The sequence below is a fragment of the Phoxinus phoxinus genome (genome assembly GCF_949152265.1).
Source record: "Phoxinus phoxinus genome assembly, chromosome: 20".
Taxonomy (NCBI): domain Eukaryota; kingdom Metazoa; phylum Chordata; class Actinopteri; order Cypriniformes; family Leuciscidae; genus Phoxinus; species Phoxinus phoxinus.
Window position 1 is genome coordinate 29,993,913 of NC_136895.1, and position 24,550 is coordinate 30,018,462.

General features: G+C 41.3%; 1 protein-coding gene across 15 annotated transcripts in view; it reads left to right on the forward strand.

The window, feature by feature from the left end:
- Positions 1-24,550, forward strand: part of ptprsa (protein tyrosine phosphatase receptor type Sa) — a 234,714-nt gene that overhangs the window by 73,996 nt on the left and 136,168 nt on the right. For all 15 annotated transcript variants that reach the window (XM_079594307.1, XM_079594300.1, XM_079594310.1 and 12 more), the window contains one exon: positions 21,501-21,669. In XM_079594307.1, coding sequence (XP_079450433.1) covers positions 21,585-21,669 — 85 coding nt within the window. In that variant the 5' untranslated portion in view covers positions 21,501-21,584. The remainder of the gene's footprint in view (positions 1-21,500; positions 21,670-24,550) is intronic.

The window sequence follows — 24,550 nt, forward strand, 5'->3', positions numbered from 1 at the left end:
CTATTTTGAGTTTCTGTTTATTAAACCATTCTTCTTCATTGTATTAACAAAAATTTTGAATTACAACGAACTCAAAATTTTAAGTCAACAAGGTAACTTGCTTTTTTTAAGTTAAACCAAAAAATATTTTTTTACAGTGTGTGCAAGCTAATAAGAGTGGAGAGTGAACAAAAGCCTCATGCGTCGTCATTTCAGTGAGGCGGCTAATCTCTGAGAGGCTTTCTTTGCTAACACAAGTCTGTTTTAGCACCACCTTGGTCCTGTTCGTCACAGAAACTAATATGTGAATTATACAATGACTCTCAGGGTCGGCTTTTTTCAACCACAGTTTAGCGCAGTTATCTAGCGTAGTTTAGCAGTTTTCTACAACAGTTTAGCGCAGTTATCTAGCGTAGTTTAGCACAGTTTTCAACCAGTTTAGCACAGTTATCTAGCCTAGTTTAGCACAGTTTTCTACAACAGTTTAGCGCAGTTATCTAGCGTAGTTTAGCACAGTTTTCTACAACAGTTTAGCGCAGTTATCTAGCGTAGTTTAGCACAGTTTTCTACAACAGTTTAGCGCAGTTATCTAGCGTAGTTTAGCACAGTTTTCTACAACAGCTTAGCGCAGTTATCTAGCGTAGTTTAGCACAGTTTTCTACAACAGTTTAGCGCAGTTATCTAGCGTAGTTTAGCGCAGTTTTCTACAACAGTTTAGCGCAGTTATCTAGCGTAGTTTAGCACAGTTTTCTACAACAGTTTAGCGCAGTTATCTAGCGTAGTTTAGCACAGTTTTCTACAACAGTTTAGCGCAGTTATCTAGCGTAGTTTAGCACAGTTTTCTACAACAGTTTAGCGCAGTTATCTAGCGTAGTTTAGCACAGTTTTAAATCACAGTTTAGGGCAGTTATCTAGCGTAGTTTAGCGCAGTTTTCTACAACAGTTTAGCGCAGTTATCTAGCGTAGTTTAGCACCGTTTTCTACAACAGTTTAGCGCAGTTATCTAGCGTAGTTTAGCGCAGTTTTCTACAACAGTTTAGCGCAGTTATCTAGCGTAGTTTAGCACAGTTTTCTACAACAGTTTAGCGCAGTTATCTAGCGTAGTTTAGCACAGTTTTCTATAACAGTTTAGCGCAGTTATCTAGCGTAGTTTAGCACAGTTTTCTACAACAGTTTAGCGCAGTTATCTAGCGTAGTTTAGCGCAGTTTTCTACAACAGTTTAGCGCAGTTATCTAGCGTAGTTTAGCACAGTTTTCTACAACAGTTTAGCGCAGTTATCTAGCGTAGTTTAGCACAGTTTTCTACAACAGTTTAGCGTAGTTATCTAGCGTAGTTTAGCACAGTTTTCTACAACAGTTTAGTGCGCGTTTTCTAGCAGTTTAGCTCGGTTTTCAGATGACGCGTATTAAAAATCGTATTTATGTCTTGTAATATGTTGTTTTTAGACTGACTTTTTTGCAGAGGGTTTGCAATTCTCTGATGTTTCCCTGGCTGTTTTGTTGTTGTTGTTGTTGTTGTTTGATGGAAAAGTGTTTTTTTTGAAGCGGCCATCTTTTGTCTGTTTTCTTCAACAACCCATCAGGCCTCTTTTGTGTCGCATGCCTTCCGTTTGTTTGCTTATAGCGTATTGTGTCTCTGTGACTGCCTCTCAATCGTGTGTGAGACCGAGAGCCCCCACTTACTGACTGAAGATTGTTTTCTCTAGCCGAGTGGTGGTTGAGTGAGAAATCTGGAGCGAAAGCGAGGGATGAGGAATGAGAGGCAGAGCGAGTGGGAGAATGTCAGAAAGTCAGGGCAGATGGACAAAAGGGCCAGTGTTATCGGCCCCAGCAGATCGGCCCCCAGAATGCCACAGCTGGTTCACATTTCCACGGGGAGCGATGGCGAACGGCTGCACTCCACTCTCACTGACCCCTTCCTTTTCTCTCACACACATACTAAATCTAGCTCTTAGCACACACTCGCGAGCTATGTTGCAGCACAGACACTGGCAATGTTCAGACTTGCTTACTCCTGACCAAAAATTGTGCGGATATGCTGTGTACGGCATACTACATACTGTTTTTTTTTTTTAAAGCATGTTTGAAATGAAATACTAGCTTTCACGTTACTAAAAACTGTGCTGATATACTGTGTACTGCATACTACATTTTTTAAATAGCATGTTTGAAACTGAATACTAGCTTACTTCTTACTAAAAAATTGTGTTGTATGTGTACTACATACTACATCCTTTTTTAAATAGCATGTTAAAAATGTTATACTAGCTTACCCCTTATTAAAATGTGTGCTGATATACTGTGTACTGCATACTCCATTTTTTTAAATAGCATGTTTGAAACTGAATACTAGCTTACTTCTTACTAAAAATTGTGTTGTATGTGTACTACATACTACATCCTTTTTTTAAATAGCATGTTAAAATTGTATACTAGCTTACCCCTTATTAAAATGTGTGCTGATATACTGTGTACTGCATACTAAATTTTTTTAAATAGCATGTTTGAAACTGAATACTAGCTTACTTCTTACTAAAAAAATTGTGTTGTATATACTGTGTACTGCATACTACATCCTTTTTTTTTAAATAGCATGTAAAAAATGTTATACTAGCTTACCCCTTATTAAAATGTTTGCTGATATACTGTGTACTGGATACTAGATACCATTTTTTTTAAATAGCATGTTTGAAATTAAATTATAGCGTTCATGTTACTAAAAATTGTGCTGTATAAACTGTGTACTGCATACTATATCCTATTTTATTGCAATTTTTGGCATTACATGAATAATGCAGAACAAATGAATAGAAAAGAACAAAGGGAGTAACATCACAAGTAAAACATACAAGTGAAACACACTTTACCGTATTTATTTATTTATTTATTTGAAATAGCATGTTCAAAATTAAATACAAGCTTACTCCTTACTAAAAATGTGTGCTGTAAAAACTATATACTACATACTAGTTTTTAAAAATAGCATATACTGTGAACCGCATACTACATTGTTTTTTAAATAGCATGTTCGAAGTGGAATACTAGCTTACATGTTACTAAAAATAGTGCTGTAAACTGTGTACTGCATACTACATATATTTTTTAAATAGCATGTTCGAAGTGGAATACTAGTTTCTTAAATAGCATGTAAAACAGGAGTTATTCTGCAGCAATAGCTGTATGCTGCATTGTTGACACTGACTCGTTACGTTGAATGATTTTTTTTTTTTCAACAAGTGGGACATCAACTAAAAAAAGCATTTTAAATCCATATTATGTGTCTGAAATTTGATGAAATAGGTCAAGAAAGAGATGGTGGCTGATATTGCTTCTACAGTATGCATACTATACATGCACATTATTCTATATACTTTTCCCTCCCTGTTTCCTCAGTAAGTCTGTGTTCGAGTAGCTGCGTGACCAAATCAAAGTCAAATCGAGCCTCAAATAAAACGTAATTTTGGAGATCTAACAGTGTATTGTGACAGTTTATTGGGTAAAATTAGAGGAGGGTTGAGTTTATTGGCTGTGCAATATGTGAATGTTCTTGTAGTGGCGCCTCACATTCATCCCTCTAATGGTCTTGCACATGCAGAAAGCTACACATAATATGTGACCCTGGACCACCAAACCAGTCACATGGGTGTGTTTTTTTATTTATTGAGATGTATACATCACAGAAAGCTGAATAAATAATCTCTCCATTGATGTGTGGTTTGTTAGGATAGGACAATATTTGGTCGAGACACAACTATTGAAAATCTGGAATCTGAGGAGCAAAAAAATGTAAACATTGAGAAAATCTCCTTTAAAGTTGTGCATTTATGTTCACGATTGTGCTGCATTCACTCACAAAAATACATGTTTTATATATTTACGGTAGGAAATTTACTAAATATCTTCATGGAACATGATCTTAATATCCTCATGATTTTTGGCATAAAAGAAAAATGGATAATTTTGACCCGTACAGTGTATAGTTGGATATTGCCACAGATATACCCGTGACTGGGTTTGTGATCCAGGGTCTCATATGGTCCGGCGTCGGGCAGCACCTTTGTTTTCCGAGTGTATTTGTTCTAGTCTCTCATCTTTACGTGACTCCAGCCGAATCTGTTTTCCTCCAGATCCAGCACTGAGCGTGTGTGTGTGTGTGTGTGTGAGCAACCCCTCCCGTGTGCTTCCGGGGAATAGCTTGCTCTAGTAAACAGGGCTCCCCGCGCTGCTCCTCTCACACACCAGCTTATTCCATCCCGCTCTATAATCCCCAGTGCCTGTCTGTTTGCCCCTCGGGCCTTGTTACCATTTACACTTGCTCCACGCTGTTACGGAAATTTTACTTTTACTTTTATATAGGTACAACTTTTATTAACATTGAAGATTCATTTATACTCATAAGCATTTAAAGGAATATAATCATATAAGCAAAAAGCACATTATTAAAGATATATAACCAAGCTTTTTTAGAAATGTATAAGTTAGGACAAACTTGCAGTGGCGAAATGTTCTCTAAGTCATGTGAAGGCTGACAATATGTGTGTGGGTAGTTTCGATCAGCACACGAGGTCTGTATCTAAAAACAGGGAACTTTTGCTGACATGACATTGTTCTGTCTGGATAAAATTTATTTTAGACATGAGTCATGAGCTGAGACGTGTCTCTGTGAGGTAACAAAGGATTTGTTACACAGGATGTGTTAGGGTATATAACGTTGGCGAAAGGGACTCGCCTTCGCCTTCTCATGTCAGACGCTCTCTGCGTGAGAATGCCATGTGCCTTCTCATACCTAGACATTGTCTGTATGTTGAACGCCTATTTCTTGCAAGAAATAAAATACTTTGTTTAATCTTTTGAGAATCGACTTTGTCTCCTTCATCCAGGTATTGAATATTAGTAATTTTCTACAACAACGCACACGGCCGCACGATCCTTATTGCCCCGCTTTATCAGGTAGGATGTTTTCCATGCACAAAGCTGTGGTTATACATTATGTTTTATAAATGAAGGGCTGTGATAAAGTAATTGCATCCCAAATAAAAGTGTGTACTGTGTATAATTATTTTATATATACACACATGCATGTATATTTTTAAGAAAATTTTGTTATTTATATATTATAAATATATATATATATATATATACACACAGGTCAAACTCTTTGAGGAAAAATTTGAATATGGTGCAAAAGTTCATTTATTTCAGTAATTCAACTTAAAAGGTGAAACTAATATATTATATAGACTCATTACATGCAAAGTGAGATATTTCAAGCCTTTATTTATTATAATTTTGATGATTATGGCTTACAGCTTATGAAAACCTTTTCACAATATTCTAATTTTGAATTTGATGTTTTCATAAGCTGTAAGTCATAATCATCAAAATTATAACAAATAAAGGCTTGAAATATCTCACTTTGCATGTAATGAGTCTATATAATATATTAGTTTTTACCTTTTAAGTTGAATTACTTAAATAAATGAACTTTTGCACAATATTAAACATTTTTGAGTTTGACCTGTATGTATATATACATATATATTTTTTTATAATATAAATTATGTATAAATATCGATAAATAAATGTAGGGCTGTGAAGCGATTAATCGCATCCAAAAATAAAAGTTTATGTTTACATAATATATGTGTGTGTATTGTGTATAATTATTTTGTACATATAAATACACACATGCATGTATATATATTTAAGAAAAATGTGTTATTTATATATTATATATGTATATATAATATAAATTATGTATAAATATAGATACAGTATATACGTGCAAATATTTCTTAAATGTATACATGCATGTGTGTATTTATATATACAAAATAATTCTATTTTTATTAAGAATTAAGTATTTATATACACACAAATATATTATGTAAACACAAACTTTTATTTTGGATGCGATTAATTGTGATTAATCATTTCACAGCCCTAGTGTGTGTGTGTGTGTGTGTGTGTGTGTGTGTGTGTGTGTGTGTGTGTGTGTGTGTGTGTGTGTGTGTGTGTGTGTGTGTGTGTGTGTGTGTGTGTGTGTGTGTGTGTGTGTGTGTGTGTGTGTGTGTGTGTGTGTGTGTGTGTGTGTGCGTGTGCGTAGGACATACACAAACATATTTGTTCAATTATATTATAATTTTTTATTTGTCTACAGATGTGGCCTACATTTTATTATGCTTAGCTTTAAAATGTAATAAATTTTTAAACAGCCATGTCTGCTGTGGTGTTGCTGTTGTTATAAAACACAAGACCTGAGTTCGATGTTGTTTGCGGAGTTTGTCTGGAGCTCACGTTTTCACCATGGGAATACGCTCAAGGTTGCTAGGTTTGGAAGAAAGCGTCTCCCTTAGCAAGGCACGCTGTGGAAAGTTTTCCTGGACCCGATATCATTTCTAAAGCGCTCTGGAAACACACTTTGGAAAAGACTTTTATTTTAAACCCGAACCGGACAGCAGCAGCGACACTCGGCGTGATATTCTGTGCGTAAACATTTCATAGTGAACACACAATCACTTATTCTCTCGTTCTCCCCAACACACACACACACACACACACACGTACGCAGGCAGTTCTTCCCGAGAGATGGCAGATCCGCGCAGGCCATATGGAGCTGGCTGTATCTCGCTGGGCTCGCCTGACGAAAGCCGAACAGCTTGGGCTGTACTGGAATGACAGCCTTCAGTTTTTTTTGTGTTTTTTTTAACCAGGTTTTCCGAAAACCTGCTTCTTTTGCTCTCTCTTACCCTCTTCATTTCTCACAGTACTTCCCCCCTCCCTCCTCTTCATAAGCAAACAGATGGAATGAAGGACTAGCATCACATATTTAGCAAGCAAACGCACTTATCTGCTGACAGCTCCATCCTGGCTGAACAATCTGCCTACATCCAAGCTCCTCCTGAAGGATGCTCATAACCACCCGTGGCTGTTGTTCCCGAGCGCACTCGAGGGCCTAGCGCACGCGGATCGGGGCGCCGCCTCAGTGGCCCTCAGAGGGATAGATGGGGATGGCAATAACTCCTTATGTCTGGTTCAGATTACATGATATTTTGTCTGTTACGATCGTCACTGTGTCAGATTACGCCATTTTGACTCATAAAATCTTGTCGTGTCGTGGACAAGAAACATGTCAGACTACACACTGCTTTCTGACCAGCCATCGCATGCCGTCTCACACACACACACTTACTCACTCACACTCACTCACACTCACGCTCTCACACACACACACACACACACACACACACACACACACACACACACACACACACACACTCACTCACTCTCGCTTACTCACTCACACAAACGCACACACTCGCTCACGCACGCACACACACAAACACTCTCACGCTCACTTACACACACACACACACACACGCGCACACACACACACACACACACACACACACACACTCATGCTCACTCACTCACACGCACGCACGCACACACACACAGACACACACACTCTCACTCTCTCACGCACACACACGCACGCACGCACACACACACACACACACACACACACTCTCGCTTACTCACTCACACAAACGCGCTCACTCACACACACACACACACACACACACACTCTCACTCACTCACTCACTCACTCTCTCACGCACGCACACACACACACACACACACTCGCTCACTCACACAAACGCACTCACTTACTCACGCTCACTGACTCACACGCGCACACACACACACACACACACACACACACTCACGCTTACTCGCACGCACACACACACACACACACTGGCTCACTCACACAAACGCACTCACTCGCGCACTCACTCACACACACACACACACACACTCACTCACTCACACACCCACACACTCGCTCACACACACACACACACACACACTCACTGACTCGCGCACCCACACACTCACTCTCACACACACACTCACTCACACACACACACTCACTGACTCGCGCACCCACACACTCACTCTCACACACACACACTCACTCGCGCACACACACACACTCACTAAAATGATTAAACATGCTAGTGTTTTTCTGGTGATGTGGTGAAGCCTCGCAGCCGCGGGTCGGTTGTCGTCCACTATGACACACACACTATACGAGATGAACCGATCGAATCTTGCGTCCCGACGCCCGTTGTCGTTCACGAATCCCCACGACACCCTACGTCACACGCATCGTGTCAGAATCGGGCTTGACCCGTGTAAGGGGTTCACCGCCTCAGTGGCCCTCAGAGGAATAGATGGCAATGCCAATAACAAAAGCGTTTAGCCCTTGCACACAACCTTCCCCTTTTGAGGACGCCGTTGCTTTGAGCTAGCATGCGGCAGGTGCCAAAATAAAGACGACGTGAGGTTGAGTTGTCCTTTTTCATGTCAGTCCTTCCCAGCACAGTTGGAGACTCAACACTCGATGTGTTCAGCGTTCAGGACACCTCCTCCTACACGTGTCTCCAGAACCAGCAGACGCAGCGCTCCAGGACGCTGGACCGGAGAGACCGGGAGAAAGGAGCGTCACAGCTTCTTAATTTAAAGTATTCAAATTCCTCGCGAGTGATTTTGATTAAGTCGGCCCACACACTCCCGTTCACGCTCAGCGGGTACTAACGAGACCGGGGCGGTGTGAAGGAGGAGGAGGAAAGCTCTCGGCTTCCTCGTACACACAGAGAATCTCTCACTCAGAGTATCGATATCAGCTTCGACACTAAAGTAGCCGTATATCCAAGATAAGAATTAGTCTCTATTTGTCCACATCTGATCGGAGACCTCACGAGAGCTTTGAGTGTACCTTAGCTAATAGTAGGATCTCTAACAAGTCATCGAACCCATAGTATTGGATTTGCGTTACGTTTTCGGGGCAGCGCCTGCGCCGCCAATTGTTACAGTAATGAAACATTGATTGTTTGTATAATCAGCCCGACTCGCTTGCGGGAAAACGTCCCTCAACCCATCACAGTTATCGACTCATTGGATTGACCTCATTGTGTTCTCTCTCATTCTCCGTCCTTCCCAGAGCCGGTAAAGATTTACTCAGCTCCCTTATTTAGACCCGTTGTTCCACGGACGCGAGTCAATTGAGCATTGTTGATGGAGGGGTTCTGCGCGAGGAGCGCGGCTGTCATCCTCTTACCTGCTGGTTCTGGGGATGTTTGTCATTTCTTTGACCGCTCGACCCCTCTGGACGAGCGTGGGCCGCAGGGCTGTGGTGAGAGGTGCTGTCTCGCAGCTCACAGGGGCCTGTCAGATCTCTTTAGAGATACAGAAGTGAAGGCGCCGCTCGCGCTCAGGACACCTCACACCACGCAGCGCTGACTTAACGCCTGATATGGTGTTAAAAAAGGCCAGTTGCCTGACACGAGCGCGGCGCCTACAGGGTTGTGCACGGCACGCAATGCTGGCATCTTTTAATGCTGCGGTTAGTTATCGCGTGTAAGCGTAGAGCTTGTTTTTAATAGCCTTGCATCCCAGCATATACAAAGTTTTGGATCGGGAATATGTTTTTAAAAGAAGTCTCTTCTGCTCATCAAGGCAGACAACCAACAACAACAAAAAAACTGTAATAATGTGAAATATTATTATAACTTAAACCGTTTTATATGTGAATATACAGTAAAGTGTAATTTATTCCTGTGATCAAAGCTGAATTTTCAGCATCATTACTCCAGTCTTCAGTGTCACATGATCCTTCAGAAATCAGTGTAATATGATGATCTGATGATCGAGAAACATTTATGATTATTATCAATGTTGGAAACCGGTATTTACATTTTTATTTCAGGATTCTTTGATGAATAGAAAGTTCAAGAGAACAGCATTAATCTGAAATATAAAGCTTTTGTAACATTAAACACTAACGTTCATAAGTTTTGGATTGGGAATATGTTTTTAAAAGAAGTCTCTTCTATTATTTGATTAAAAATACAACAACAACCAAAAAAAAAAACAGTAATAATGTGAAATTTTATTATAACTTAAACCGTTTTATATGTGAATATACAGTAAAGTGTAATTTATTCCTGTGATCAAATCTGTATTTTCAGCATCATTACTCCAGTCTTCAGTGTCACATGATCCTTCAGAAATCAGTGTAATATGATGATCTGATGATCGAGAAACATTTATGATTATTATCAATGTCAAAAAAAGTTATTTACATTTATTTTTCAGGATTCTTTGATGAATAGACAGTTCAAGAGAACAGCATTAATCTGAAATATAAAGCTTTTGTAACATTAAACACTACCGTTGAAAAGTTGGGGTTCAGTACGAATTTTTATAAAAAATTTGGGGGGGAAAGAAATAATAAATAAAAACAATACTTTTATTCATCAAGGATTAATTAAATTGATCAGAAGTTACAGAAATACAGTAAATACAGTTACTGTTGCCTTTGGCTTGCTCAGTTGGGGATATTCAATTTAATGAATCAATGAATAATACTATTGATTAGCATTACCAAACATGGACGTTTTATTATTATTTTGATTTAATACTGTGAAGCTGCTTTGATACAATCTGTATTGTGAAAAGCGCTATACAAATATTCTAGACTTGACAGAAAGACATTTATAATGTTACAAAAGATTATATTTCAGATTAATGCTGTTCTTTTGAACTTTCTGTTCATCAAAGAATCCTGTTGAAAACTGTTTTCAATGTTTCTTGAGCGCAGTGTGTGTTTCCTGGCAGGAATGCGGCGTGTTTAAAAACAGGGCTTTTAGTTGACCAGCTGCTTGACCTCTCACCTTTGATCCCTCCTGCAGATCTCCAGTGTCCCGAAGAGGTAGCTTTCAGTGTTTTTTTGGCTGTCAAGGGGAAGGATTTGTTGGGCATTGATTGAGGCATTTCTGATTGAACACAGTGTTAGCGCTAGCTATGCCTCGGAGAACACTGCGCGTCCTTCATGGTGTGTTTGTAAGGTCGAACTCCAACAATCACCTAGTGTTTCCATGCCTGTTTATGAGTGCTACTTTCACATGCACACAGCGTAGTCTCTGTTTCCTCAACGGCTCGTTCAGGGACACATCAGAATCTCAGGCTGCCCAAGTTGAGGATAACTACCCCTCTACCCCATTCCTAGTGGGTATGTGGGGGTCACCTGACCTTTGACCCCTACTCTTGTTCTACAATCCCTCCCTTGTGCAGCATCTCAGAAGCCCAGTCAGCGAGATTGGCAAAATGGGAAAGCGGGATTGCGGTAGAGCTCCCGGGACTTGTATAATAGCCGTAAAAAGTGGCCAGTTGTTATTCTGGAGCTGGGCTGGAGGGAGGTGACGGACAGGAGACACAAACCCAAACCTGGCCATCTGTTTTCTGTCTTCAACACGTCTCACTCGCGTCCTCTCGGTTCGGCAAGCTGAGGGAACCGCATCTACTCAGCCCAGTCATGAACCCAGGGACACGTACCTCACGCTTCCGCGTCTGCCTCGGTGCATTTTCTCCCGAGGCTCCAGTCGCGGTCATAATGTGATTATACACTCCTGCACCCACTCACCACAGCGCTGTCATGTAATTACAGTGGCGAGGAGTCAACGTGCTTCAGCAAAATGGTTTTATTATGGTGAGTAAAGGGGTGAGAAAAGCTGAATTCCCCATTTGTTGCCACGGCCACCATTAGCGTGCTACTCCTCGCAAATTCGGAGCAGGCCCCGTCGAGTGAAGCGTGTATAAACAAGGTGATGATTTGACCCCGGGGTTGTTAATTAGCACAATGAAGTTATTTCAGTTAATGGGACTAGGGGGGCGCTGGCATCCTTCAGGAAAGAGCTCTTAATCTGAACAGCTCCACTTGTGTAGTTCAGGTGCATTTGTGCAGAATACAAGCCCAACACAGAGCAGGTTTGCTATCATGGTGCCGCTAACCTTGCATTTACACACAACAAAACTACCTGTGCTGTTCAGTTTAGTGCCCAAATCCCAGGAAGCACTGAGGCCCTGTTTACACGAGAACGCTCGCGGGTGAAAACGTACAAATATTTTATCGGATGTGCCTTTTGTTTACACGGCGACGGCGTTTTTGGGGCTTAAAAACGCAAAAAAGTGAAACCACCCTCCAGAGTGAAAATCTTCAAAACGCTCCACCGTCGCGTTCCCGTCTAAAGGGTAAAAACGGTAAAAACGCTAGACAGTGAAGGCGACGCGTACGCGTTTACGTCACAGGCATGCGCCAGTACAGGAAAATAACAAAACATTCTCAAACTAAAATATAGCATTAATTTCATTGACAAAAATAATAATAATTCTGAGCCACACGCGAAGAGCAGCGAGGGTTAAAGCAGCAGCTCTACCGTATTAAACATGACAAACTGTGTCAGCGTCTCTTTCACTTTCAGTGCTTCACATCGCCACCTAGCCGTCTGGAGTGCACACTACATCCAATTTCACACACTTTTGCGTCACCATATGCACGCAGATTTCCCCCCCATAATGCTCGTCTAAACGCAGAATAAAGAATGATAACGCAACGCCACTTTTGCGTTTTCTCTTCAGATCGTTTCCGTGTAAACACAGCCTGAATCCCACCATCAGGAGAATGCATGCATGTTGAAATGCATTGGTTCCTACCGCAAGAGCAGGATGTTTTCTGCAGCGTAACGCACTAACGTCTAGCCTGCGCGAGTGTGGTTACACCTAGCCTAAGTAAATGCACAGCACTGAAATGCTAATGCGCCCGTCCGCCAATAACAGTGAGTGGCAGCATAATTGTCCACCTTTGAAAGAAACCGTCCCATCCTCCTGAGCAGCCGCCGAATCATAGGTTGCCAGGTTCCCAAATAACAATTTACTTACATTGATTTGAATGTTTCCATACTGCAATCCCTTAGCATCTGTGCGTAGCTGCTATTTACCCATCTAAGAAAAGTATTTCAATTTCCAGGGGGCACCTGCGCTTAATGTGATTTTATTCCTCACTGGGGTCCCGGATTTGAATACACGCCGATATTTCCGCCTCTAGGGTGGCCCTTGAAAATCTAACTCGAGTCTTAAAGGGCAAGAATTGCATGTTGATGGCTTGGCAAGAATCCAGAAGCTAACGTCATTCTTCTCTCAAGGACTAATGTAGATCACAGCCAGGTCGGGTTTGTAATTAAATTTCCTTTTCTGATGTCAAAGACTCAATGACCTGTCTTTTAGACAATATGTCCTACACTGAAAATTAATAATATCCTAATGCTTAACTATGGTTGTCTCTCCGAAGCAGTGCACTGATCAGGAAATTTAAGGGGGAATTTTGCAAACATTAAGAACAGTGATCAGGAAATTTAAGAGGGAATTTTGTAAACATTAAGGAGGAATTTTGCAAACATTTAGGACACTGATCGGGAAATGTAAGGGGGAATTTTGTAAACATTAAGGAGGAATTTTGCAAACATTAAGAACAGTGATCAGGAAATTTAAGGAGGAATTTTGCAAACATTAAGGACACTGATCAGGACATTTAAGGGGGAATTTTGCAAACATTAAGGACACTGATCAGGACATTTAAGGGGGATTGTGCAAACATTTAGGACACTGATCTGGAAATTTAAGGAAGAATTTTGCAAACATTAAGGACACTGATCAGGACATTTAAGGGGGAATTTTGCAAACATTAAGGACACTGATCTGGAAATTTAAGGAAGAATTTTGCAAACATTTAGGACACTGATCAGGACATTTAAGGGGGGATTTTGCGAACATTAAGGAGGAATTTTGCAAGCATTAAGGACACTGATCTGGAAATTTAAGGAAGAATTTTGCAAACATTTAGGACACTGATCAGGACATTTAAGGGGGAATTTTGCCAACATTAAGGAGGAATTTTGCAAACATTAAGGACACTGATCTGGAAATTTAAGGAAGAATTTTGCAAACATTTAGGACACTGATCAGGACATTTAAGGGGGAATTTTGCCAACATTAAGGAGGAATTTTGCCAACATTAAGGGGGATTGTGCAAACATTAAAGACACTGATCAGGACATTTAAGGGGGATTGTGCAAACATTAAGGACTCTGAAAGTGCTGTGTTGACAAATTTCCTCATTTTGGATCCTCACGTTGAAGGTTGCCGTTTTAGTTCATGAAACACGACTTGCTACTTGCTATTGCTAATCGGTTGCAGGTAGTAGTGAGGGGAGGGGACAGTATCACTATAGAGAGAATTCTCTGATTCACTAATGTGCACTTTTAAATGTGAATATCTTCTAAAGGATTATTTTATCCCTCTTTAGCAGCTAGCATGTAGACGTCAAAGCTAAGAAATATAAGAACTGAAATCCTCAAAGCTTTGACTTCGTGCGAGTGCCTAGTTCGACTGCATTGCAGCATGTCTGTTCCTCTCACAGAAGTGAAAGGACTCTTGGATTTATCTCCCTGAAAGCGCAAAGGTCAAACGTGCCACCTGGTTTTCTCAGAATGACATATCAGCGTGAAGCACCGCTCGCTTTGTTCTGATGCGCACACATACACACCCTCCGTTCTGCTTGTACTCAAGACTCGAGAATTATGTAACGGCTGTTTGGAGAGGATAGACGTTTTCTTGGCAAAAGCCCCCTGCCTGGTGCTCTTCTTTTACCCACGCCACTGTTCTGCATCTTAAGTGGAGACAGTGCGACTCCTGCGTGTGTTATTTTTCATCAAACATTTCATCTCGGCTCTACGGCACATCTGCAGCGCAGGGGAAAGCCGTAGATCATCTCACTGCCACTGTAAACAAACACAAAGGCAGGAGGCTTTGGTCACAGAAGACGTTGCTGTCTTCTCTCCGTGTCTCTGTGGATCGCAGCCATGACGGCAATGGCAGGTGTGTGTGCCTTGAAATGAGAGGCATATCACCTGATAATGCTGTGATTGTTATGCATCTGTGTGGAGCATTAGAGAGAGAGAGAGAGGATAGGACTGGCAAAACATATTTACATAATTCTCCCACAAATACATGCAAATGCATATGATTACTCAACATTGGCACTGTGTATGGCGAGGCTTTAGGATGAATCTCACAAAATCTGTCAAGAACATGTCCTATTTATTCTTGTCACAAGTCAAATTTAATCCTTAAAAGGGGACCGATTATGCAAAAGTGACTTTTATATTCTTTTTGAACATAATCATGTGTCCGCAGTGTGTGCACACAACCACTGTGGTAAAAATCATCCTCTGTTTTCCATAAATATGAAAGTGTCTCAAAATGAGCCAATGAGACGTCACATCAGAACAGGCCCCGCCCACAACTGTTGACGGGATCTGCCCTAATTAGCTTAGCTCCGCCCCTGAGTGAGCATTTAACAGCAGCATTCAAGTAAGAAATGTATTCTTATTAAATCTACCAAAGTTATTCAACCAAGAGCAGATTTTGTTGTTAGATTTATATTAACAGCATATTCAGCAGTAGTTGTTGTATATTACGCTGCTGTCACTTTAAGACACAGACCTAATATATATATATGTTTACATTCACAGACATAACCGACTGAGTTTGTGAACTTTGTGTGTTTTTTTAAATAACCTTGTGTTTATTTTATAGTTCAAGCGCAATAAGACACGAAAAAGAAGTTAGATTAATACTCACGGGTGTGTGCGCTCAGAAAAACATATATCATAAGTTTGAGTGATATGGCATTAAAATAATAAATGTTCATGATGACGAAGAACTGCAATGTCACGCGAGCCTGGCCACGATAGAGATGAAAATCAAAACTGATGTTTTAGTTTTTTGGCAGAGTATCCAAGGGACGAGCTGTAAAGGCTCCGCCCTCTTCTGGAAAGGGGGCGGGGACTCAGCAGCTCATTTGCATTTAAAGATACAGGCACGAAAACAGCATGTTTTTCCTTCCTCTCAAAAATGGGCCTTCACCACATGGTATAATTAATTATATGTGTGTATTTTGAGCTGAAACTTCAGACACACATTCTGGAGACACTTGAGACTTATATTACATCTTGTAAAAAGGGGCAAAATCAAAAGAAAGAAATAAGACATTATATATCACACAGTGATCTAAGCAAACTTGGCTTACTCAACTATACGGTCAGATCTGAAGAGAAAATGGTGGTGGGATTGTGAAAGCACCTCTGGCTGAATATGATAGTGTTTTTTTTTGCCGCTGGCCTTTCTTTGTGTGCGATTCAAAATGGCAGCTTGGACACCAAAGAGAGACACACACGAACTCGAGCCACCTGGACTACACAGTCAAATCTGGTGCTGACATGAAAGCCAGATGTGTGTGTGTGCTCAAACTCTCTCACTTTACTGCGGCGGACAGACACATAAGTGTGTGTGACCGCAGGAGGAGTGTGTGTCCTTGATAATTGGACAGAATCAAGAGCCATTCAGAAGGGCCTCTGTTTAAAACGGTGCCTGTAGCATACGGAGGGAACGGCGCCATTACAAGGGACTCTTTAAGGGATATTACATTCGCTCGTAAATAGAAACGGCCGAGGCATTGTTTTATGAGATCCCTCTGAGGTCTTTTGTCTTGAATCTGGTTTTAAACCATCACATTTTTAGTGCGTGTATAATCAGCCGGCCCATTTTATTAGAGAAAAATCAGGAGCCTGTGTTTCCCTTCCACTTTATCTTGGCGGTGCGTAATGACATATTACTACTTTGTGCAAAATGATCACAGCGTGCATCATTTCACTTTCTCTTTACCTAATGCAGAAGTGTAATTAGCATTTGTTAGCTTTGAATGCATGCGTAGAGTGTTAATCGCCTATAATGCTAACTTTGTCAAATAAGTCTTTCTTTGTGGGCACACTAACATTCGCTGGCTTCGAATGCTTGCGGATTCCCTGTTGTTTCTTTTTAGTCAAAGAGGTTGCATGAGAAAAGCTGTAGTACGTTATCTACGCTTCACTTTGGGCAGTGTAGAAGTATAATTAGCCTTTTATTAGCCTCAAATGCATGCACTTATGCTAATGCGCACGTTAACTTTGTCAAATAAATCTTTCTTTGTTGGCATGCTAACAGCATTCGTTGGTTTCTAAATTTGCGGATATTGTCGTCTAAGATATCTTGTTCCTTTTGAGTCAAACGTGACTAAAGAGGTTACAGGGAACGTTGCAGACAAGTTGTAGCGCGGTGTCTTTTGCAACACGCCTGGTTGCGCCGCTATCAGCGGTTTGATCTCTATATTGAGGGACGCTCTCTGGGGCGCTTAATTGGGAGTTTTAATTGGACGTTCGCCATGGTTTCTTCCTTCCATTTCCCTCACACAGACTCACTGGGGACTCCAATCTGGCTTCCTCTTCTGATTATCCAGCTTTAAAAATCACACACACACACACACACACACTATCGTTACGCAGCTGCATCTGTTTCTTTTCCAAGCGCCTGCGCGCCAGTTTATTCGTCGACGTGCCCCTACTACTAGATTTTTGCATTCTTGCATCAATCTGCAAAAACCAGGACGAACTACTTCATGTACACATAAACTCTGTCTCTCCGTCAGCGTTTCCCGGGAGGATAAACAGCACTGCGGATTTCATAATCATCACTCACGTTAATGCGAACGCATTTAATGCGGCACCGCAGCCAAGGGTTGTACTTGGACGGTCCAAGTGTTTTACGACTCTTTGCGACGTTCATTTAGAAGATGTTTTTATGTTGTGTTTATGTGCTGGAATGTAGATGCACTTCATTTTAACACGCCTATTATTTCTGCAAGCATTTTTTTTCTCGTACCCCAGTTTCATGGTTTCAAATGCCAGACCTTTCAATCTTTCTCTCTCTTTTCTGTTCTGTCTGTTGCCGCATCTCTCAGTTTCAGTGCGTAATCCAACATATTAGCATTAATAATGCATGGAAACGTGCAGGATTAGGAATCCAGCCAGTCATGAGCGCAACCCTGATTGCATCTGACTGCTGGTGCTCTCCATTAAAAGAAAAAACAATCATACAGCATATTGGCATTGGGCCGGAGGTAGTGGCGAAGATGGGGAGATAGACCTGAGAACGCATGAATGCTCGACCGACTGTCAGTGGTTGCGATGCTGTTTTCTGCAGGCATCTCCTTGGCTCAAATTGGCAAAATCCTGGATTATTTTGTATTAAAATACTAGTGCTAGTTTTTGAGTTTTACGTGCAACACATTCCCGTTTGGTCAGCGAATGCATGCCAAAACACAACGGCATGACGCAAAAGTTCATAGTGTTGCTGTGCGTGTAGTGTCGTTCCCCAACAAGTCCATAACATTCTCCTCTCCGTACAGCTCAATAATTCATACACACTGGTCCTTGTGCATATTGCATGATGGTGCGGTCGAAATGCGCCTCTTTTCCCAGCCTTTGAGGGCTAGCCAAGGTGAGGAACATGAATCGAGAGCATTCAATGCGAGGAACGCCTGTATTCTGTTGTGAATAACAGATTGCACCAAAACTATGGTCGCATTTATTAGCAATCCTAACTCGGTTGCTTTATCATGTAATGATAAAGGGGGTCGATTAGGGCTGGGACAATATATCAATGCATCGCGATTCGTGGATCGATTCCATTTTTTTCAGAATGCATAGCGAATCGTTTATGAGCTTAGATGCGCTCTTAGATGCGCGTTTTAGGCTAGTTTTTAACTGCAGATGACGCGCTAGGCTAGTTTTTAACAGCAGATGCCGTTTTAGGCTAGTTTTTAACAGTAGATGGTGCTCTAGGGTAGTTTTTAACAGCAGATGGTACGCTAGGCTAGTTTTTAACAGCAGATGGCGCTCTAGGCTAGTTTTTAACAGCAGATGGCGCTCTAGGCTAGTTTTTAACAGCAGATGATGCGCTAGGCTAGTTTTTAACAGCAGATGGCGCGCTAGGCTAGTTTTTAACAGTAGATGGCGCTCTAGGCTAGTTTTTAACAGCAGATGGCGCGCTAGGCTAGTTTTTAACAGTAGATGGCGCTCTAGGCTAGTTTTTAACAGCAGATGGCGCGCTAGGCTAGTTTTTAACAGTAGATGGCGCTCTAGGCTAGTTTTTAACAGCAGATGGCACGCTAGGCTAGTTTTTAACAGCAGATGACGCGCTAGGCTAGTTTTTAACAGCAGATGGCACGCTAGGCTAGTTTTTAACAGCAGATGGCGCTCTAGGCTAGTTTTTAACAGCAGATGGCGCTCTAGGCTAGTTTTTAACAGCAGATGACGCGCTAGGCTAGTTTTTAACAGCAGATGGCGCTCTAGGCTAGTCTTTAACCGCAGATTGCACTCTAGGCTAGTTTTTAACAGTAGATGGCGCTCTAGGCTAGTTTTTAACAGCAGATGGCGCTCTAGGCTAGTTTTTAACCGCACGCTCAAATGTTTACGAAGAAGAGCGCTCTTGTGTTCGTCTGAGAATGCACCTCAGAATGCTTTTATGACGCGAGATTAATGTAAACAGCCCACTGCAAACACCCTTGTAATTCACTTCAGCCTTTTCGGACTTTATGAATGATTATTTTATCAGTTCAAGTGGTGTGTGTAAGGCATTTAAACACTGAACTCAGATTCGAGAGAGAATTGCGATGCATTCGGAAAAAACTGGAATCGATCCAGAAACATTTCTCAATTCACGATGAATCGATTCATTGTCCCAGCCCTAGGGATCATAAGCATCCATTGTTTCTTTTGCATTGTTTCTTGTTGCAATGAAACTTCAAAACCTCACGTTCCAGACATGGCGAATGGGGAGCTACTTTAGGAGTGGGACTTGAGCGTAGGGGAGCGTCGTAAATCAGCATGGACATATTCCTCCTCTTTGTCTGGGTATGCCGTGCCTGCTTTGGCCCTCTGGTTGCGGCGCTCTAGAATCGAATCCCTCGACTGACGCTTTCAATTGTTTATGTGGGGCGGATTTCAAGTGTCGCCATGCAGGTTGACAGGAAACCCCAAGCTGACAAGCCAGCTGTCACTAGGTCCTCACTCGCGCATTATGACTTCCAGCCTCTCTGGAAACTTAACACGCTGCACTAGAAGAGCACAAATAGCGGTGCAGACTGACACGCCGTGTGTATGTGATGACTGTGTCATTGTGTTTGAAGACACAAAGGACTTATTATTAAAGTTTGAAGTGTCTCACGTGCCCTCTGGGGACAGGAACAAGAGGCTCCTGTTGTGGTGCGTTATGTCGGCACCCACAGTCAAGATCTTGGCGTTTTGTGAATTTTAACTGTTTAGGTTTCAGTGTTGATGAAGCATTGCAATGTAATGTCTGGGACTTCTCTGTGTGTTTTTTTTTTTTGGAAGTTCCATTACATTTACAGTTATTATCCAGATTTTTTATATATTGTATACAAATAGGCCTAATGCAATAATACTTCAAACAGTATTATTATAATTGCATCTTATACCATATTATATGAAACATTGTTAATATGCATTTTTATTAGGAATGCACAATGTGTCTGTATCATGTCTGTGTCCATATTGGTTTCTGGCCATATTTAATTTATTGTTTATTAATTTTTAATTATTTTATTTTATTTATCTTTCCATATTGGTTGATATTGTTTATTTAATTATGCTTGCAAATGTACCTTATTTTTATTTTAAATTACCTTTTCCATAATCTGACACTCAGTTAAACATAAAAAAAGTATTATTTAAAATTCTTAACACAAATTTTTGTTCATATTGTACATTTATAATGTTGTGATGCCTAAATTCACTTTGAGCATTTAGTGTTTTATGTCTTGGCCATTTATAAAATTGACTGATATTATTTTTTGTTTTTTTTTACAGTTCAATTACTTTTGCCATCATTTAACACTCCCTTTATTTAATCTTTAAAAAAAATACTTTACTCAAGTTATTCTTTCATTTATTATCTAAAATTAATTTACTTTTAGCATTTAGTGGTTGTGGTGGCTATTATTTCTAGGTTATTTTTTTAGACATTTAATATTGGCCATTTGCCGGTTCGTTTAGCAGTTCCTCGACTCCACCAGAACCCGAAGGCACAAATTTAAAAAAGTGGCAGCTTGGACTCGACTTGTTTGAACACCCTTATTGAGTCACACAGGCCTGGAGGTTCGTCTGCAGAAGACACAGTCACTCTTTAGAGTCTCAGTGCTTCATGTCAACATCTCTTTCATTCTCGACGTGAGCGAGTGCTTCCGAAAGCAACTACACGTGTTTGCGCGTCTCTTGCCATCTTGCCATCTGATGTTCTTGCCATCTTTAATTAAATGGTGTGCAAGCACATTCGCCGGGTTTCCGCCCCGTCTGTGTGAGAGACACAGCAACCCGCAACTCGACTCCCGAGGCAAAGAGAGTGGTGATGGGGGGATTAATCGCAATTTGGCTAAAACAAAGAGACGCCGTCTGAAATATTGATGAGTGGCTTGGTAATTACAAGATTGGTGGATAAGTAAATAATGACTAGATCCAGTGATAAAGCCTGCCTAATTATGAGTTGTGTAAAACTGAAATTGGGAGTCTCTGAACAGGCTCAAAGTGAACGTTCTGGTAAAGCTTGTGAATGAACTTTTGATGGTTGACTGGTGAAACTATGTTAACATACTGGTGTTTATCTCGCCTGTCAGTCAGTGAATGCCAATACTCATCAGGATTCTTCTGTTTTGTCTCCTCCAGAGTGCCAAACGTCCAGTGTGCCGACCCCTCGTCTCCAGCCTGTGGGGCCGCGGCTCTCCAGCCAGGTCAAAGGTCATCTGTGACATGATGCCAGCCGGCCACCTGCCCATCCTGCTCTCCCTGAGCGCCCTGCTGCTGTCTCCGCTGCTCACCGGCTCCTTGGCCTTATGTAAGCAAACTAAGATGAAACTCGAGCTTAAAAGTCAAGTCTCAGGTGTCTTAAAAGTCTATAAGTAATATAATTTTTCTCTCCCCCAAGTATTAAGAGTAAGTGCCATGCAAATGTCAATGTAATTGGCTGAGGGCAGCCAATGCCGGGTCGACATTGACATAGCACCATTGTAGGCCCACTATTGGCAGATTCAGTGGTTGAGGGCGACCATTTTGGGTCAACATCGACTTAGTATCATTGCATGGCCACAATTGGCATATCCAGTGGTTTAGGGGACAGCCATTTTAGGTCAACATCATATTCCTGAATTATAAGTAAGTAAGTGCCATGCAAATGTCAATGTAATTGGCTAAGGGCAGCCAATGTTGGATCAATGTATTCGATGTATCAATGTAGTACCATTGTAGGTCCACTATTGGCAGATCCAGTGGTTGAGGGCGACCATTTTGGGTCAACTCAGGGGTTGAGGGCGACCATTTTGGGTCAACATCGACGCAGAACCATTGTAGGCCCACTATTGGCAGATCCAGTGGTTGAGGGCAGTCATTTTGGGTCAACATCAACGTAGAAGCATTGTAGGCCCACTATTGGCAAATCCAGTGGTTGAGGGCGACCATTTTGGGTCAACATCGACGTAGTACCATTGTAGGCCCACTATTGGCAGATCCGGTGGTTGAGGGCAGCCATTTTGGGTCAACATCAACGTAGAACCATTGTAGGTCCACTATTGGCAGATCCAGTGGTTGAGGGCGACCATTTTGGGTCAACATTGACGTAGTACCATTGTAGGCCCAATATTGGCAGATCCAGTGAATGAGGGCGACCATTTTGGGTCAACATGGACGTAGAACCATTGTGGGCCCACTATAGGCAGATGCAGTGGTTGAGGGTCAACCAAAACGATTATTTTGGGTCAACTACAACTATGACTAGTTGACTAGCCATCCAATAAGTTGATTAAGAAATTAGGCTATTTTTGCCAGCATTATACTTGCATTAAGTTTCTGGCCTTATGTTTATTACTTTTTTTAAGGTTAAAACTATACTCAAGCTTTACACAACATTATGGATGGGTAACAATGATCAACTGGTTAACTAGCTAACCCAAAAACAAGCCAATTAATCATCTAGTTGTTCAGACGACCCACCGACCAATTTTCTGAAAGTTGAAAGTGTACAATTTCGCACAATTACAGTTTCAAGGCTGTTTCATAATCATCAGAAGCATAAAAAAGGAACCGCTGTGTGGGTTTAAGGATCTCCCCGTACACGTAGAGACGTGAAGCGCGAGATCACTGTTTATCGGATTATTTTGTCTCTCTTTTCCTGTGCATATCTCTTCATCAGACGGATCGGGGCCTGTGCTGTCTTTTAATTTCCAAGGCTCGAAGTCAGGATTTGTTCTGCACCATTTCTCCCCTAAGATGGGTTTAGAGACGCATTAGGGAAACAAAACAAAGAGTCAAGTGAAGTAAAGAGGGGCGAGTGCGGGATGAAAGCGGAGGTAAAGCCTCCACCTACTGCTTTCAAGCCTAAAATAGGTGTAATTCAAGCGCCGCCTGAGAGATAACATGAGAATGGGCCGCTGTCAGATACAGTCTTTGTGTGCCCGACATTGTTCAGTTCTCCTATATGTTGGTTTTGTAGGGTGGCCCAGAAGAGAAGGCAACATAAATCTGATGCCTTTACTTAGTATGCGATGAGGGTGAGAAAACTATTACAAGTCGGCAGGCTGCTTGTACGTGTGAGATTATTCTGGATTCAGATTCACATTTCAAAGGAGACGTTTACTTCAGATGCATTTCTGCATTCAAAAACGGTTTGACAGAATGTATTTTCTCGAAAATTAGTTAAGACATAGTTTTAATACAATCGGACATGCAATGTTGGGATGCGAAAACGAGTATTTGAGCTAAAAATTTTAATTAAAGTAGAGTTCCTTGGAACGCGCAGCTTTGTTTGATGCGTTGACGTAATTTCCACTGAAACAGGAAGCTAAGGCGGGACATATTGAATGGCTCCTCCCCCTTTTCAAATAGCCAATAGCGTTTAGTTTCCCTCACAGACTGAGTCGAACTTGACAGCACCATGGAAGTGAATCCGAGCGCTGATGATACGTTGGATTCAATAGTAGAGATGTGAATAAACTCTAGCCATTTCATTCTTAACCAACGTACAGTTGGAAAACTGAATAAAACTCGAGCGCTTAAGCAACCGAACACACATCTCCAACACGTATTGCTCCGTAACGTGTCAGCGGTCGCTTTGGCCAAGTGGTGTTTGTTTATAGCATAAGGGGCGGAGCTTTAGATTCTAGAGAGCATTTGATTGGACAGAAGATGGTGGTGGCTGAGGAGATTCCCCCCTTCTATGTAAAGCGCTTTGAGTGTCCAGAAAAGCGCTATATAAATGTAATGAATTATTATTATTATTATGTGATGAAAAGCTGAAGTCCGCGATGATCCATTTTAGCAGAAGTGAGACACTGTAAGTTTTGAATGCTTATATCTCCTAAATGTGAATTTTGTTGTTGTTTTGAAACACACCAGCTTATTCACAACCTTAACATAGCTAAAAAACTTAAATTTGGGATTTCAGGGGGCCTTTAATAGTGAATTTTCGGAAGAATGTGTTCACGGTTTGAGACGTTGTTGAGATCTGTTCTTTAGCCTCCGTTTGTCATCCGCTTATGCTCAGTGTAGTCTAGGAGAAACAATTGAGACATTAACGAGACCACATTTGTGTGTGTTTTTTCTTTTTCTTATTAATATGCAATGCCTTTCTTCCTATAATCGTAGGGGAAGTAATCACTCACTATCAGTCTTTGTTTTTTTTAATGGTGACACCCTCCAAATTGCTCCTGGTGTTTGTCTTGAGT